The 19098-nt window shown below is 45.1% G+C and overlaps 1 protein-coding gene across 2 annotated transcripts in view; it reads right to left on the reverse strand.

Moving 5' to 3' along the window:
* Window positions 1–19098, reverse strand: part of dennd1b (DENN/MADD domain containing 1B) — a 94373-nt gene that overhangs the window by 3605 nt on the left and 71670 nt on the right. For both annotated transcript variants that reach the window (XM_080887071.1, XM_080887070.1), the window contains 7 exons: window positions 11814–11904; window positions 10282–10322; window positions 9064–9099; window positions 8642–8698; window positions 7494–7583; window positions 662–747; window positions 118–340 (listed from right to left, as the gene is read on the reverse strand). In XM_080887071.1, the coding sequence (XP_080743197.1) occupies window positions 118–340; window positions 662–747; window positions 7494–7583; window positions 8642–8698; window positions 9064–9099; window positions 10282–10322; window positions 11814–11904 (624 nt within the window). The remainder of the gene's footprint in view (window positions 1–117; window positions 341–661; window positions 748–7493; window positions 7584–8641; window positions 8699–9063; window positions 9100–10281; window positions 10323–11813; window positions 11905–19098) is intronic.

Here is a 19098-nt window from a genome sequence, read left to right on the forward strand (position 1 = left end):
CTTTAGATATGTTGGATTTATTCACAACTTAGCAAATAAAAAGGTGAAAGCAGACGCAGAAAGCATTTCTATTTCCTGTAAAACGAGACTCGTCCTACTCTACATTTTCCTGCGTACCGGGGCTTTGTAGTCTAAATCATCCACGGACAAGAAGAAGTCCAGACTCTTGGCGGCACTGAGTCTTCCTTGGTCCATCGTCGTGGTCGTCAGAGAATCCAGGATTTCTTCCAGAAGGTTCATCTGGCCCGACTGAGAGGAGTCGATGTCCAGATCGAGGGAGTACGAGTCATCGCTGTCCTCGTTGTAGGACGGCACGTCGCCGCTGTCCTCTGAGGAGACCCTGCGTTTGGAGGAAAAAGAGCGAAACGTCCGATTACCCCTTCATCTGTGTGCACGCGCGTCCAAGAGATCATTTTTCACAAGATAACCACGTTTTTATGAGAGGGTCAAATGCAATATGCTGCTCAACATCATACAAATGACATCACAATTCCATCAACGTGCTCCTGCCCAGTGTGTCCACTAGGGGGCAGTGTCGCCATGAGGGAAAAAGAAAAAAGGAGGACAAAAGCACTTCTGCACATAACCAACTTTTGAATCCATCACCCCAAGTTGTCATATCTTGACATATCGATCCAAAACTGAAAATGGCTTCACTCACTTGCTTGCATTGTCCAGCTCCTCATCATCAAGCCCATAGCCCAGCTCTCGAGGGCCCATGCTCATGGGAGACTTGCTGAAGTTATGCTGTTAATGAGAATAAAAAGGCAGGAGGATGTAGTTAGAAAGAAAAAAATAACGAGATAAAACAATAAAAATGGACCCGAGGGGTTTGGGGGGGGTGTCTCAGCTTCTCAGTAAATAATACAAGACTGCTGATAAACACGAGTCCAGACAGAGTACGGCGTTCTGCTGAGGTGCAGCTTTTCATAAAAGTACGACTTGGGATTCGACAGAAAGAAGAAGAAAAAAAGAGTGCGTGTCTGGTGGGTCCCCATAAGACGGGACTAATAGCCTGTTTTAACGAGCCCGCGTCCTCAGGGTGGAGACTAAATTTGTCAAATTTGGGTCTGGGGATAAAAATCTTTAAGATCCCCTGCAGTGTTTTATCAAACTCAGCATTAAACATGAAGTAAAAGGTGCCGGAGAGTCAAGATACGGCCAGCTACACCAATAACTTGCATTATGGCACCAGTGCATTTGACACTGCAGCGTGGTGAATGATCTGAGCGCACTGCGGTCGTCTGACACGGTGGTTTAATAAGCCACCTGTGTACCGTGTTTAATGGGCGGGTTAGGGAAGAGACAGAAGCTTTACAGCACAGGGGCAGGACTCTCCCCGTGGGAGCCCAAATCTGCCCCGGGCCACTTATTAACATGCCTTCCACTAAGATGCACATGTTCCTCTCACTGCGTTCATGTTCCCTGATGTTAACTCATCTCACGCTTTCTAATTCACACTCTTTACATTTTGCTCATTTAGCTTTCTTTAACAATATCTGTGTTGTCTTTAAGCGCCCGTGGGTGCAGTTACAGCACCGCCGCAGTGGGTTACAGCGATGTTTTCTCTGATTTTTAATACCACTTTTAGGCTCCACCTCTCTGCACGTTTCTCTTTAAACTAACGTAAGCTGCGTTATCAAAGGCCGTCACCCAGAAAAAAAAGATGTTGTTCAGCCTCAAAAGTGATCAGAGTGTCGGGAAGGAACTCTGAGGATGATTGTGATCGTGCACCGTGACTCAAACGCCAGAACAAAGAGCGAGAGAGGAAGGTAAACGAGTGAAAACGGGAAGGAAGGAAATGTAGAGGTGAGGCAGGATTCCTCAAAGCCCCAAAGAATGATGGGAATGGTGTGCGAGTGTGTGTTTGAGGGGCGGGGGCAGTTTGGAGGGGGTCAGTATTGGAACGGTGAAGCAAGCCGGTCTTGATTAGCTGACGCGGTGCCAGCCAGACAGGCGGAATGTAACGTGTGGCTGCGCTGGCCTCATTTAGGGCCTGTGTGCACGCACGTGTGCACACACACACACACACGCATGCACACACACACACACACACACACACACACACGCATGCACACACGCATGCACACACACACACACACACACACGCATGCACACACGCATGCACACTATTACAAAAAAAAAAAAAAAGAAACACAAAGAGTTAAAGTGCCATTTTCTCCATAAAAGTCAGCCGAGGAGATGTGTGCAGTAGCCACTTAAGCCTCTCAGCCATCGGGCTAAACACTAACACATGTGGTGGCACTGCTGATTGGCCGAGCCGCTCCCCTTCTATGGTAGCTTGGAGCTATAATGAAAGAGATTTCAGAGGGGCTCAGGCCTGGGATCCCTAAACAGCTTTTAATGGATTCCTGTGTCAGGGCAGTAAATCTGGGGCCAGGCCGGCACGCCAGCCAGCAAAGCACGCCAGCAGAGCGAGAGATGCACCTGTGAGACACTCGCGGAGCGTCGGCTTCGGACACAAAAATACTTTCTTAAACACTACAGACGCATGTTCTATATCCTTTATGAACGCAGCTCCTCTCTCTGCGTGTAGGTGTTTATTAAAGCGACCGGACACAGGTCACGACGCCTGGCCCTCTGATCTCGGTTACAGCTCTGTCTACACAACAGGAAGTACCGCAGGGAGCAGTAAATAGATGGGACATCACTTCACGGCTTTATCAATTTGTCATTCCCTCTCTTCACTGTGACCCTCAGAGCAACAGGAAAGACCAAACTATTTACAACAACGAGGCGTTTCACAATAAAAGAGCAGGGGTCGCTTTATCACTTCTTCTTCTTCTTCTTCGTTTCTTTAACGGCCAGCATACTGAGTTCATTTAACCGCCGTCATAAATCAAAGTGTGCATTTGGTAGTTACTTGATTACCGGCTCTGCGGAGCTGTCACAACCAAGAACAGCGGTTAAAATCGGAGCTCAGAAATGAGATTGGCTGCACGTCGATGTGAACAACAGCAAATAAAATATAAATACAGAGACATGCACGATGAGATATTCCTAACCAGTGCAAACAGGTCTGCTGTTACAGCTGCGACAGCTCTGTCACCGTCCCACATCGCCACAGGCCTGACAGGACAGAGGAGAGCACCGAGCAGGAGAACAGCACATTATCATACCGCTCCTTCATTAGCTTCTCGCTGTCGGCTAATGGGAAGCTGAAAGGCGAAAATGAAAAAGCGATTCTTGCTCCACGCCTCCCGTCTTTCATTTCCTTCCCTCCATCACTCGGCTGTCAGTGACAGATGTCACCGTTTCCGTCTGTCGGGCTCTCCGTTCCTTCCTCCTCACCACGACAAGCAGAAGTCGCGAAAATAATAAAAACAGGTTATTTTAAAAAACTCTCGGGGGTTTGTCGAATTAAAAACAAGGATCGGCGGATTTTATGGACTTTTTTAATGCATTACTACTGGAACTGAACTGTAATTGTAAACATGGCGGCTATAAACAAGCTAAGATTACATCGAGCAAAGACACGTAAAGAAGAAAAACTCAGATTCGATTCATTTCTTCAGTCGGGGAAAAGGTCGCCACCGTGCTTCTGACAAGCTGTGTTTGGACAAAGTTGGTCTCTCCTCCGCTTTCCTTCCCTGCATGACCAGTTATACAGAACAACTCTCTGTGACAGGGCCAAACGCTAGTGGGCTTTAATAGCTGGTTGAACATTATACATTTCATATGGTATTTCAGAGCGGGCACTAATCTCACAGCTTGGCAGTGTATGTAAAGAGATTCCAGTAAATGCAAACAAACCTCGGGGAGAAGCAAAGCCTTTGCAGAAGTACGGCCAAGTGTCTGCCTGTTTAAGAGCCGCTCACTCGAAAAAGGGAGAGGAGAAAAAAAGCGGCGTTTGAGGAGCGATCCACTGCTCCTCTGTCCAACTGGCTGTTGCTGAAAGCTTCCTTTTCACTCAAACCAGGAGCCGTATAAAAGAAGACGAAATGTGCATTATGCTCATTCTGTCAAACCGAACACCTCAGGTTAAAAAAAGAAAAATCACCAGGTGTCCTTCAGTGGGTGCGATGCAGTACTTTGAAGCTTCCAGGAGATGGCACTTTGGTTTCAGCCAGGAAGCCGGCGGGTCTCTGAAGACCTTAGAAACTAAGTGGAGAGGAGACTGCACATGCATGCAGATACCAGGGAAGCACACAGAGCAACTGTACGCTAACACATCCAGACTGCTGCTACTAATGCGCAGCGTTAATCTTATGATGAGTATAACAAACCTATTCTCCACTCAGAGTCACATTTAAAATTTAGATTATTGAGCTGTGACACTTTCAGATCCAACCACTTTACCCAGACGGGTCTGTGTGCTGTCCCCGTTAAAGCATCTTCATTTACACAGAACATAAAGGTAATAATGTCTTTAAAACACATATCAGTAAAAACACGTTTGATCTCGGAGACAAATGACAGCCTTTCATCGTCGCACGCACACACTCAAGTATCCTGCAGACTTTGTTCCTGTTTTACATCTGTGCTAGCTTCCTGTTTCCCTTCAACTCTGAGCTGGCACTTCTCCTGCTTCACCAGGTGAAGAGTCCACAGCCCGGGGGCTGAGCCCGGCCACAAGCCTGCTGGCTGTCATTGCCCATAACGCTGTCCCGACCTCTGCTCTCCTCTGCACGCCTAACAGCTGTCATTCAGTTGCCTCCAACCTGAGGCGAACTGATAAATGCATGTTTGTGCACAGCACTCAGATACAGCCTCACATACTAAAGGGATGAGGTACAGACATAGTTTCTATTCACAGATGTTTGGAGCACAGTGCCACATGAAGCACGCACGCACGCGCACGCACGCACGCGCACGCACGCACGCACACGCGCACACACACACACACACTCTAAGCTAAATCTTGAGCAGAAACTGGTGCTCACAGGAAACCATACAGGAGCCAGAACAATGGCTGTTTGTTGCCCCGTTCAGCCTCGTTTCTGTCAAACGAAAGGATTACTCCCACATTCTTAATCAACACGCTCACCAAACACTACAAATCACCCACATTGGCGGAAGCAGCTGAAATATGAATGCATATGACAGCAGCACTTCCTCTCTGGTACATGTGTTGGCTGATCAAATAGAAAAGGAATTTGGTAACTATGATTATTTCGCTATGATTAATTAAAGGAGCTTCTGCGGGATCATTCGTTTCATTTCAAGGACACACAGAGATGTGTGCAAAGAAAAAGATTTGTTTAAAAAAAGCAACATTTTTCTTCCACGTTGGCGTTTGCAGCGTCTCTGCAGCTGACGTGTTTCAGGTGGACGGCGCTCCGACGGTCACTCGGTTAAACGTACGGTGGAGGCGTCGCTGATGGGTTTAGTGCACGCAGCACAAAATGCTTTAATAACAAATTAGCTGGTAATATTACCTTTATTAGACGTGTAACAGCAGTGTATTCTCTCCTGGCTCAGCGACGCACTGACTCCACTTGTTGGTCAATTAAGTGCAGAAATTAAGGAAAAGGTGCAGAAAATCTCTCAAAATAATAAAAAACAGACGCTCATGTTTCATGATGTGTTTACTGGATTGTTTTTAAAGCAAAACTCTTTGCCAGTTTAATAAGTACACTTAAAATAAGTCTGCATGAACACACACATTCATGACGGTGTTACTTTCTACATTTTCACTGTAGGTTTTTATCGCCTTGCACTGAAAGCTATTTTTATTCATCGTTTTACCCTCATTGATCTTAAAAGTGCACAAATATTTACAAGGATTTTTTTGCACTGTTGAGACAAATGTTTGCTGTGTGGTTAGAGACACGACAAAAAACCCCTAAAGATTAAAAAACTTTTAACGATGAGCGCGGGCCAAACGTGCGGGCGCGAGCGAGGGAGGCGGATCAAGGTGCTTCTTTTCCACTTTACTTAACCTTTATTTAACTGGGTTAGTCCCACTGAGATCAATTTCTCGTGCGAGGAACACCTGGTCAAGACGTTTGTGGGCAGAACAACAGCACGAACATTTCATAGAAAGCTGAAGAAAATAATTTAAAAAAGAGACGAGTGAGACACGGCGAGCGCGAGAACAACGGTGACGCTCGTCTTCAGATCAAATGTAAATGTGCTGCACTAAGCGGTTCAAAGTATAGAAATTACTGACGTAGAGAAAAAACTGCAGACTATTTGTTCAAAATACAATAAAATATTGAGGCCTGTACCTGCAGCCGAGGATTTATGTGCATGAATATTAATTAATATCCATTTCATCAATTAAACCAAGTAGTGTTTGCAAGTGCTTTTGATTTGTGTGAATTGGTTAATATGCAAATAGAGAAAATCAATATTATGAGAGCAAAGAACGGGAGCATCATCGGGAAGAGAAACTGATGGACTACATCTAAACACAAACACACAAAGCGGCGCTGTGGGACACGCCGTCCTGTGTCCTGCGTGTCCCTCCTCCAGCGGTCTCCAGGGACCCGTTACTGTGGCAATGAGCGGGCCTCGGCGGTACGAGCGGGGCTGTATATCCTGAATAAAAAAAAGTGTGTGCGTGCATGTTTGTGGGGGTGCACGCGCATGCCGGCTGGGGGGCGGGAGGTGTCCGAGGAGGCCTTTAGAAAAGCCCTAATTGCCGTTCCTCTCTTCTCCCCGGCCGTCACACCTTCCTCTGCGCTAAGACTTTCCAGCCTCATCACACACACAGGAAATACAACACTAATTAGAGACAGCACAACCTCTCCTAATCACACTCTTACACGACTGTGACCAAAATGTCAGAATGTGCACGCAGGCGTGTTTGTGTGTGTGTGCGTCTTTAAAGCTGGGAACTGGGAGTCCATATATTCATTTAGCAATAAGAGGTGGAAAAGCTCCAGCCTGGACCAGCCGAGCACAGACGCGAGGCAGGAGCAGAAGCAGCATCCTCGAGGCTGTGTGCATTTGTTTAGCACAGATGTGTGCGACTCCAACGGCGCGATGCTAAATCTACACATTTTCATTTACACCGCGCTGCAGCGTCTAATAGTTAAACTACAGAGTATTTTCTCCTCGCATATTTATTGATGAATGTGTGTTTTGTGCGTGTGCACGCTCTGCACACAACAAAGAACAAAAAAAAAAGTGCTAGCACTTATGGTGCACAAGCAAATTCTTCAGAGGAAACGCTGACCAGCAGATGAGCTGATTCGACTGTCCGTGCTGTTCAGAGGAAAACACTGAATGTACAACACAAGCGCATTGAACGAGGAAAAAATGCTTATCGTTACATTTGGCACCCTGACAAACTACTGTACTTCTGAGAGATGCTACAAGAGAGACAGAGAGCTGGGGGAGAACGAGGGAGGGAGGGGAGTCAGAGAGATGTGGGGGGGAGGGAGTGGACTGAAAAGATTTCAGAGGAAAAACACTGAATCCATTCTGGTCAAGTGAAAGTGAGCTCTGCTGTAATCAGTCAGTGTAAATGTAGTTAACTCATTTACTGATGTGTGTGTGTGTGTGTGTGTGTGTGTGTGTCATACCCGTCTCATCTTCTGCAGTCTCCTTGGAGACAGGCTCTTGGTACTGGTTGGAGATCCTGGATAGACCACGATCCCCTCCTCTTCATCGTCCTGACAAAGAAGATGAATTTCGGTTACAAAACAGGCGTAAATATCGACGTCCATACAAAAGAGCAATGAATGCAACGAAGCCGTCTGATGCCGCCTCACAGTAACGTTACGTTAAAGGTTAAGCGATCAGTCTCTGGCTGGTTTTCGACAAATCCACGTGGCTTTACCTGGTTTCCTCTGCGTGACACAGTTTCAACTATACGTGGACGCTTTGTGATGCAGAAAATACTCAATGCACCAAATTAGTCGGAGAAAAAAGAATCACGAGCAAATACACGTAACTGCTATTAAAACTGATGAAAGTCTGGTTGTTCTTCAGTCTCAGAGCCAAAAACAAACTTTTCACTTCTACGAGACATTTTTCAGCACGAGACAGATGGATGCCTTTCGCTCTGTCGCTTGAAACATTTCCCTCTGAGTTACGACAACAACAACCACGGTAACCACCTCTGACGCATCGACATGCTCGTGGTTTTAGGGCCCCCGCTTGGGGTCGTGCAGCTGGCAGCAAAAGAAATCCGGTGCAGTTTGAATCGCATCATAAATTAATTTCTCTAAAAAGGAAACGTGTTTAAGCGGAGAATCAAACACTTTCCGCACCTCTGTTTGCCGCCGCTGCGCCCTCCCCTCCTGCTCATCATCAGCACCCTGAGCCTCTCGGTTTCCCACTGACAGATCAAACTGCTATTGCCTTATCAAATCCATCAGGCTTATGGAAACATACACCTCGTTACATTAGCTTTGAGGAAATCACAGGCTCGCTGATGAAATATGCAGACAATAAAGAGAGAAAGAAGGGGCTGCGGCTCGGATGACATGACAGGCCATAGCCAGAGGGGCGCTGGTTAAAAATGTACAGCCCTGAACAAAGCGCTAAGCAGGCTTCAACAGTCATTAAAAGGCCCCTACGTCAGAATCACACACTCCATGTAAAGCAGCTTTCCTGTCTGTTTCTATGAGGGAGGCATGTATCCATCCGAGGGCCTCCCAACAAAATGATGTGTGCGCGGGTGTGTTTGCACGCCCCCGACAGCGTGCGAAGGTCCGGTGCAGCTCACCCTTGCTTTCAGTATGCCCCTAAAGTCCCGGATACCCTTCTTAGCATGAACCTTGGCCTAGGAGGGAAACACACACACAGTAAGACACAGATTACACACAAAACATGTTGCATTAACATTCTGTTCTGGTTTCATGTAACATCAAGAAATACTTTGATCCCCGTGGCAAAAAAACATGCAGACAAGAGGCGGGATGAGAGAGCCTCGCACATCCAGGCGGGGCACCCCGGCCACCCTACCGTACGCCACATAACAACACGCTCATCTAATATTTACTAGCTGTGAACAATTCTCCTGATTGTTGGCGACTCGTCGGCCAAGTTTGAAAAAGTTCATTTGAAAACCTTTAAAAACATCTTTAAAACCTCTTTTTCTTCCAGGTTTGAATCCTTGTTGTGCACGAATGCAAAGCAACACTTTACCTTTGACACGGCTGTGTTGAAGAGCGCTCCTCCTCTCTGTAACACACGGAAACTGTCAGTCAGGGACGGGCGCTTGGGGCAAACGCACAAACATTCAAAAGAACATTTGAATCAATTACTGCTACAGCCGCAGAGATGCGGCTTTATCGACTTTCACTGCAATCAGTCTGGCGACAAATGAGTTCCGGCTCACGTTAAACCACACCGGGCGATCGCACCGATTGATCGGCTCCTATGTCACTCGCCACACGTTGGCCGCAGCACGACTTACAGCGCACACCTTAGCTACAATCTACAAAACAACACAGCTGCTAACAGCGACGCATAAACACCAAACAGTATCAGCGAGCAGCGATAGACGACGTGGTTTTATTTAGAAGCAGCCTAAAACAGCGATAGAAAGGATGGTATGTGATTGATTCGTACTTTGAGTTCTGCACACTGACATTATGGCACCCAGCATCTCTCGCCGCCTTTCTTCTTTGTCTCTCCGATTTGCTGCTTTTTTCCTTTGGCGTCTCAACTCTTTTCTCTCTGCTGGGTCTTTAGTGTAAGCACAAAGCGCCGGCTAAACGGCTAAACAGAGTAAATGGCAGGCAGCGTTTCAGAAGTTGGCAGAGGGAGAGGAGAAGAGGGGCCGAGGTGAAGGCCCCTCTTATAGATCCCTGTCAGTCAGGAAATATGAACTTTAACAAACCTTTGAAGAGCACTCTAGAGGACTAATTCAGCCTTAGCTGACGGCTTTGGGGGGGTGAGTGAGAGAGGGAGATGCCAAGGTTGTGGTGAGGTGGGGTGGGGGGGGCTGTGACAGAAATGAGAGAGCGAGACAGACGGATAAGAGAAGAGGAGGAAATGGCCAGAGAGAGATGAAGGCGGGAGAGACGCGTGTTCTCGGCGTGGTTCAGCGGAGTAACGCCCGTGTTTGCTGCCAGATCAACACGTCATGTCGGAGGACGTCTTGTCACGTCAAATCGCTTCCGTCTCCCTCCCCGTCCGTCTCCGCTGTCCTGCTGCACGCGCCGCTTCACACGCACCCAACTGCACTCGAGCTCGATCTGCGCGTTCAGGCGGCGCCTTCATTCCAAAGGCAACGGCGAGGCTTCAAACGCCAAGTCGCGCCTGTCATGCTTTCAATTAAGTATAACTCGGGAATAATATATATAAAAATAAAAGCACTGGGAAAGGTATAGATGTAGATACAGCATGTACGGTAAATACCTTTACGGTGTGCATCCACTGCTGGTAAGACCGAGAATTACCTGACAGGACGTATAAAACAGGACATGTGATTAATCGTTCAGGGTTCAAAAGAAGCCCCATACTGGCTCCTGGAAATGCAGCCACAGTGAAACATCGTTATGCTTTTGGTAAAATAATCGACTGTTTTGTTTGTTACTTTGATCATGCAAACAATAAACAGCAACATTTAGCAAAGAGAAAAAAATACTACACAAAATAAAGTTAATATCACATCATGACATTTTCTAGAGACTTTCACTTAATTTCAACATTTTCATGTCTTTATAGTTCAAGAAGATCATATTTTTAACTCTTTTTGAACCGTTTTCTGTTGGACGTTGCTTCAGCTTCACTCCATGCACACAAACACTGAAGCTTTTTCTTGCAGTACGGACCTTCACTTACAAAAACCCCTTCAATTATAACTTCTTTAAGAACAAACATACTCTGAATATTTCCTGGCAGTTCCTTATTTTTTGCTTTGAATAGAATTTGTGCTGTTTGGAATTTCACTAGATCGGCACATTTCAATATTTCAGACTGCAGTAACCTGTAACCTGCAGCGTGGATGATTCAAACTGCGTTTTTTGAAGAGTACAAAGTGAATGTAATGTAGTTTTACAGTTGTGGCCCCAGACCTCTGCACAGTAGCTTAAGTAAGGTGAAACCAGTGAACAGTAGAACATGAAGGCATGTTCTGTCTAATACCTGCTTTGCCTTGTTTAGTGTTGAGTTGAAGAATTTGGGGCCCAAACTGACCCTTGGGGTACACCACAAGCAATGTGCACATAAGGAGCATTTAATTTCACAAACTGCTTCCTGTCAGTTAAATAACTCTGGGCTCAATCTAGAGCGACCCCTCTGACACCGTAACGTTCCAGGGTTCTTATTAATATATCCTGATCTATAGAGTCAAATGCCTTTGTCAAGTCTATGGAGATTTTCTATAGTTCTCAGAATCTCCTATCAGACCACAGTGTGGTCGGGGTCAGAGTTCACACTGAAAAGCTTAAAAGCACGACGGCAGCAACATCTGGATGGCACCGCTTCTTTTCTTTACCGTCTAAAATCTGTGTTGCTGCGATTATATGATCAAATTTGTCCTGCGAGGCTTTGTTTTAACAGGAAACAATAAGCTCTTTGGTTTGCACTCTGCTAGGTTCACACGTGCGTTTTATTATCGGCCCGAGAACAAACAACACTCAGGATGCGTGTGAAACTTTAAACCTGAGAACAGCAAAGAGCAACTGCAAGTCATGACATCAGTGTCACTTATATAATAATCAGTGCATTAACATCGACATGGTTGCAGCTGCGATATCTTACAGCAGGCCTCAAACACTGAGTGAACATAATTTAACAGCATTTCAGTTTTTTTAAAAAGGCTTCTAATTATTTTCAGTTTAGCGGCCTCACCTCGTTCTGTTCGCTGACACTTCCTGTGTGTTGCATTAAAATATGGCAAATAAAAATAACGCAGCTAATTGACAGACAAGTCCAGCAGTACTCACTTCCACAGAAGCCCCCCTCTGTGATCTCTTCTTCAAACACGTCAGTGAAGCCACGGCCTGCGTTCAATTTGGCCAGCCGTCCGTCGATGAACTGCAACCATAAATTTAAACATGCTTATTAAAGAAGGGAGCCGGGGGAGGGGGTGGGGGGATGTGAACACACTCACACAGATACAAACACTCCAGCAGCCACAGAGGGGTGTTATTAATCCTACCTGACGGAAACTACATCCCAAGATTAGTTGGGCTGCAGGTAATAGGGATTTGGTAATGCGGAGCAGGTGAGGGATTAGAGCAGCAGACGACATGCTACACTCTGTCTGAGACACGAGGAAGTTTCATTTCCTCCCTTTGTAACGTGGCGAGCAGAAAAACTCGCACTCGTAAATATGGACTTAACAGCTAGACAGCGACACGTTTCACGAGCGCAGTCGCAGGCGCGCGTAAATATGTTACGCAACCACAAGCGCAACACAAACGTTTGCAAACACAAAGTAAACATTTAAGATGAACAGAATAAACAAACAGCATTCTTTAAAAAGCATGAAAGTAAACGGAGTCGCCCAGACTGAGGCTGCAACTTAAAAAAGCAGAGATGAGACGGGAAACTGAATTATACGTGTAACAGCTACAAAGACATCAAAGGCTTTGTTCCTTAATATTTTGGCCTAACATAAGATTTGTGGTGTGCCAAGCAGTGCAGATTCGTATTAGTTCAATGTTTTATGGCTCCGTGTTTGGGGTTTTTTAGGGGAAAGAAACTACAAATTACATTTCTAAAATATTGAACATGAAGAAAATCATTATAGGAACATTGATGACACACACACACACACACACACACACACACACACACACACACACACACACACACACACACACACACACACACTGTGTTCTGTTAACTTCATCCAACCAAACTGACCACAGGTTGGCGTTAGCTTCTAGTCCCAAAGCTTATTTTATGATTGAACCTCTATTGTGACATCATCGGGTTAAACTTGGCAAGTCTGTGGATGTTAACAAAAAGGAACAAAATACACACACACACACACACACACACACACACTGCAGTTTTAACAAGTCTGCTAAGAGTCGTTAAAACTGTGTGAAAATGCAGAAAAGACAACTTTGCACAGATTTGATTTTCTTATCCCAAACTTAGATGTTTACATTTTAAACTTGTTGTGTGGAGGTTGGAGGGAAAAGTAACAATGTGCCATTGTGCTTATTTAAATAAATAAATGCATATAATGATATGCAAACATATATATCTGCATCTGCATTTAAAGCTGGAATTTTCACTAATTATTACCATTAATTAGTGATCAACACCTACTACCTTTCAAACAATGTTTAAGGATTTTAATAACATACGAGCACAGAGGCAACATGCTGCCATTTGATTTCCAAGCGGTCCCGTTTCCACCCCTGAAAGTGTGGCCAAAGTATAACAGCAGCAGAGGCTGTTCTTGGGTGCATGTCTTCAGGGACAGCCTGCTAACTAGCGGCCGACACGTCGACCCGCGCCCACGGTCAGAAGAGCTGGAAACTCATCATTAGATCATTTTAATGAGAGGTGAGAGCGCCGCCTCCAACCGGTGCTCTGCTTCATGGCTGGCCCAATTAGCGCAGATAATCAACCCAAATCATCACCCAGCCAGAGCCTCCGCTTACACTCCCCACCCCACCCCCAGCCATATTACCTGCCTCATTGTGGGCCTTAATTAGACATTACTCATCAATGGCAGCCTGTGATCAACACACTCTCGCACACATACAAACCAGCACTTCACATAAATAAATTAAAAACAAAAAACAGTCATTCTGGTGTTCAAGCGCATGAGCATGTCCATAAACACAAGAACGAAGACACAACAGACCCTTTTCATACCGCCTTAAATAAGGGTGGTGGGGGATGGTTAAGGTTACAGATATAACCAAGGTTCTCTGATTAGCATGTCTCACTCTTGGAACCGCCCATTAAAGGAGCTCGACACCAGGACGGGTGCTGTGCCAACTTATACAACCTGATGGTGGTGGTGGGGGGGAGCTAGCTTCTGCTACTATAAGCCATGACAAATAACTGGCCACCTGATCCAGAACTATCCTGCCATCTGTGGTCTGGCTTTGGGTCCTTGGACTACAGGTTTCTGGGACCTCTGGACAAACAGGGGAGGAGGCAGAGCCCAGGACATCCCCACCTGTGTGCATCACTGGGACTAAAGCAGGCGAGAGCTGAGGCTTCTTTGGAAAGTAGAGTTTCAGTACCTCATCAACACTGTGCTTCTCCTCACCGCTCTCTTTGCATGGAGGTGTTGGGCGAAGAGTAAAGGAGGTCCTTTACTAATAGAATAGGATGCTGCGTTCTCTCCTGAAGATCCAGGACTTACGCCCAAGTAGCCTGTACGACCACTACTGTACGCAGGAAACATGTTATAATACAGCGATCAAGAATAAAGGGAGGACTGTAGACGATGATGTGGCTTCACCATCTGCCTCCATAATCTGGTCTAATAAAAAGTTTGAACGTTGTTTGAACTGAGCGACTTCTGCTAGAGATGGCACGATACCACTTTTTTATGCCCGATACCGATATCATGAATTTGGATATCTGCCGATACCGATATGAATCCGATATAATGTGTTTTTTAATCAATAAAACTGTTTTTTTAATATCTTGCTGCTTTTTGTATAAGTTCATACTCAAGTTAAAAAAAACAAAAAAACACTAAAGCTACTCTGTTACACCTGTATGCAAAAAATACAACAAAATATTTCATAGTTCAGCAAAACTGATCAATCTAATAAACTTAAACCTGCTCCATCCTCCCTATTCTGGTATTTTAAAGAGTAAGCAACCTAATCAATAGGGCTCTAAAACTCCCAGCAAAAAAAATAAAAAAATAAAAATAGGGAACCACCCCCCACGCTCCACCTCATGACGCTTAATCGACGTAATCAACTTTAATTTGATGCAGGTTGGAAAAAAAAAGTGCTCAGAAATAAATTATTTTTCAAGAATAATTAAATAGATTCAACATCTTTCTTCTACAGAACTGCACAGATGGAAGAAGTACTATAGCTTACTAGGGTATATTAGACTTAACAGTTACTATATACAGTAATGGACTTCTATACATTTTACATCAGATTAAAACTTTGGGTGTAAGATTCAGATAAATATTAAATAATTAAAAGCTAGACATTTTAAATGAGAATAAGAAAGAAAAGTATGTCTTTGTGCCCCCTTTTCCCAGTTAATGCCCTATCGGCCCCCCTGGCTAAACTTTGCTAGATCCGCCCCTGCACAGTTACAGCCGTCAGCTACGTAGAAAAAGATCCTGGTGTAGAAAGTAATATTAAATACATTCTAACAACAGCTTATCAAGCTTAAACGTGCTGCTGTTGTTCAGCCGCTGGTTTCCTCTTTCTGGTGCAAAGTGGGCCAAAAACAAAGAAGAGACACGGACTCGCGACAGAAAAGCCGATCAGCTGATCATTGATCAGTTTCATTATTGAAGCAGCAGCAGGAGAGGGAGGGGGAGGCAGTCGCTCCATATATCGGTTGTTAAGCTTAACGTGGGAATGCTTTACAAACATTCAGAGATGAACTTGCACACTTGCTTTACTTCTCTCTGGGATGAGATGTCGGTTTGGTAGCGAAGCTACAAACACACACAGCTGCTCTATCACGTGACCACACTGCTCCGATGTGCTACGGTTATGAGCCGAGTTACGCCATGTCGCAAGTTCTGTGAGGTGCTTTTTTGATATTTAATAGATCGGATTACATTTTTATTTCTCTCTGATATCCGATCCAGTAATTTACGTCAGTATCGGACCGATACCAATATGTGATATCGGATCGGTCCATCTCTAATTTCTGCAGCCGTCAAACTAACATTTTATAACCTGCGTTTGGCTGGTAGGTAAGCCTGTCTGTGCGCGTTCACCTGCCCTGCATGTTAAGATCAAGGATATTTCATGCTCTCGTCCGACCCAGGCGGGCCTCACACACTCGCCCAACTGCACAACACAATTCGCTGGTAAGCTAAGTGAGGAAAAGGAATGAAACAAAGACATTTTCCCAGGCAGCATAAATGGGTCGTTCTTTTGATGTACTGCTTCCCATGACATCATACTGTATTACTACTTGCTAGAACAGCGGTCCCCAACCCCCGGCCCGGTTCCCATCCATGAGTCGTTTGGTACCGGGCAGCGAGAGTTGAGGCTCGGGTGTGAAATTGATGGTTTTCAGGGTTTTTATTGTTATTTTTTTTATTGTTTTTATCGTTAACTCAGTTTTCCTGGGTCTTTTCCCGTTTGCTACGAATAAATCTTTTCTTTGGTACCAGTACTGATTTTATTTTGTTGTATTTATCCACGACACCTTAAAGGCCGGTCCACGGCACAAAAAAGGTTGGCGACCGCTGTGCTAAAGTACCTCTTGGCCTGTTGGTAATTTTTGTTTTTAGTTTAGTTTTGTTGGTAAAGCTGAAGCTAAAGCTAACCTTTGTAAGCAACAGCTTTGCTGCTTTAGGACAAAAGAAGTCGAGTCCCTACTCACATGAGCATCTTTGGCACCAGCACCGTTGTTGGCCTCATGGCGAGGTCACGTAGGATATTTTTAAATAGCGAGACAGTAATGGATTCTTCAAAAGAGGAAACTCTGAGGAAAGAACCACGACGGGACCGAACGAGGGCCAGCTTTAATGAAGCTTTCACGGTTACTCAGAATTCTGATTTCGCCAACATTTGGAAATCGAGTCATTTACTTGTTCAAGACTCAAACAAATGTTGCTGCTGATTTAAAAACAAATCCAAGCCAAACTAAATATGTGAAGACAGACAAGTGAAAGTATGAAGAACAGATGATAGTGCTGCTGCAGCGCTTCGACTCTAAATGTCTCTTTGTTTCCCTCGTGCTCTCTTGGAGTACATATCAAGCATGCTTACAGACATGAAAAAAGGACGCATGCAAATACTAGAAATATGAAAAAGCTGCATTTTGCATTTTTTCCTGTTGCTGCTAAAATAATATTTACTTTCCAGTTTCCTGCAGCAGCTGTGATACACAATAAAGTGTGCTTTCTGCACTGCGAGACTGCGACCGCACACAACGGATTAATTTATTACACACCATTCCTCGACAATCTTGTTCTTATCCGCCAAGACTGATGCATAATAAATCACTGGAGTCCAAGTCCCAGTGAAACAGCACATGGCTTCGTTTTGTCAATAGGAGAAAGAGTTCATTGACTCAGTCTCTGCTGTACGTGTAGGAGCTGAGGATGGTTGATAGAAAGCAGGTTAACGTTGACAGACCCCCCCCCGCATTCTTTTGGATGATTTCTCCCACTTGCTGCTCGGAGCAGAGATGAGCTGGTGGACCGAGCAGAGAGGAAACACTGCAGGAAACTGCGAGTTTGCAAGAAGGTGAAAATGTGACATTTTAGAGGGGGGGGTCTAACTTTTGTGTCTACTTATTTTAGGGTCGGTTCACTTAAGAACCAGAACAACAGTAGGTTTTTAGTAATAGGAGGTAGTCCAGTTGTTATAATAAGGGCATTAAATGCAACTATTAGCCTTAAACGTCATGTGACACTACAGGGTCTTTAGCTCCATAATTATAATGACAAACTCCTGAGTTTGCATGAATAACTCTGATTATTTGACTTGGCTGATTGCAGAACCAAAGAGCTGCTATGCAGTGAATTAAAACACTCCAAAAACACAAAGTACCTGCAGAAAAGCAATTTCCTGCTGAAACGGTAACACCTCAAACTAAGGTAACACCTCAACATTACGCACGTGTGTAATATGGTCTGTCAAGTCCAACAATGTGGTTTAAATTTTACTGCCGGCGTAATGTTGACGGTGTTAAAACCGCCCATTTGGGTTGTTGTGTAGCTTCGTTCTGTTTGAGCGTTGAGACTGTTTGTTTACACCGACAAAGCCTAAAAACGGAAGCTACGATTGGCCCGTGGTTCCCTCTGTCAACGATCCCGCCGGGAATAAAGCACAAAGTGCTGACCTCGGCCGGAGAAAAGGGAAAACAAACAGGAAGCAGAATAATTAAAGAAAGACTAATCCCTGCACATCTGTGGATGCTGATCCATTTGTTTAATAAAAGGCAGCAGTCCGAGTTTCTAACGCGCACTTTTGTGTCGTCAGCTGGTGACGTGACGATAAAGATGTATTGCGTTAAAACAAATAATGAGTGTCGTCGGGTAAGAATGAGCTGGGAAAATAAAAATCCAACCATCTCCAGGACCACAGAAAACAAATGCGTGCACGTGTGTGGCCACGCCAGTCGAGTTTTGTTTGTGTGTTTCCGAGTGGATGTAGGTCACGGCCAGAGCAGCGCTCGGGTGAACCGCTGGCCTCTTTCACTTTAGTAGCGAGAGGAGTGGAGGAGATAAGCTCGCCCCATCTCCTGCGCTGGAGAGGAGGAGGAGATAAGGGCCTGTTTCCCAATGCTACCGCTGAGGCGTGAGCCAGCCGGGAGGATGCTTTGAACCGCTGCTCGCTATCTGCTCTGCCTGGGAAAATTATAAACAGAGTGTCCAGAGAAACAAAAGGTTGATTGAGGGCTGCTGTGCTGCGCTCTCGGGGGTAAATCGCACTAGTATCGTGGGTCAGAGAGCGCAAAGAAAAATCCGAGGGGCGAGAGGAAATTTTCTTCGGTGCCAGAGGTGTCTTTCCACTCGTCTCTGCTAAGTTTAGTATTACTGAAGGGATTTTGGGGGGAAAAACATATTAAGTATACATGAGTGGTTTTTAAGGGAAACCACACATGAATAAAGGATACCTGCTCGCGCTCAGGCACACAAACACACAGCAAGTAAACACACACACCACCCCGGCGGAGTTAACAAAACCTATACGAGGCGGATTTTAGATTTTCTGAGGAGCAAATTAAAATTCTGGTCCCATATTTTGATTTTATAGACACGTGGACATGATATCGTTTTTTCTTTTTTTACACCAGATAAAACCGAGCAGAGAAACATTAAGATGTGCACTAAGAGATATCCACTGTAAACTGTTTCTGGAGGTCAGTAACCTCACATAATCCCAGGCCTCTCGCCTCTACGTTCCTGCAAATCCAGCTGACAATTTGCTGAGCACGAGACGAGCTACCAGGCAACTTTTATCTATAAAAATAAAAACTTTCACCAATGGAAACAAGAAATATGCTCAAAAATAACCTGATAGAAGAGGTTAGATTAACTGACCAAGTAAGCAGTCGCTCAGTGTGTGCATACAACAGCTGATGGTG

This window comes from Rhamphochromis sp. 'chilingali' (assembly GCF_963969265.1).
Source record: "Rhamphochromis sp. 'chilingali' genome assembly, chromosome: 7".
NCBI classification, from domain to species: Eukaryota; Metazoa; Chordata; class Actinopteri; order Cichliformes; family Cichlidae; genus Rhamphochromis; species Rhamphochromis sp. 'chilingali'.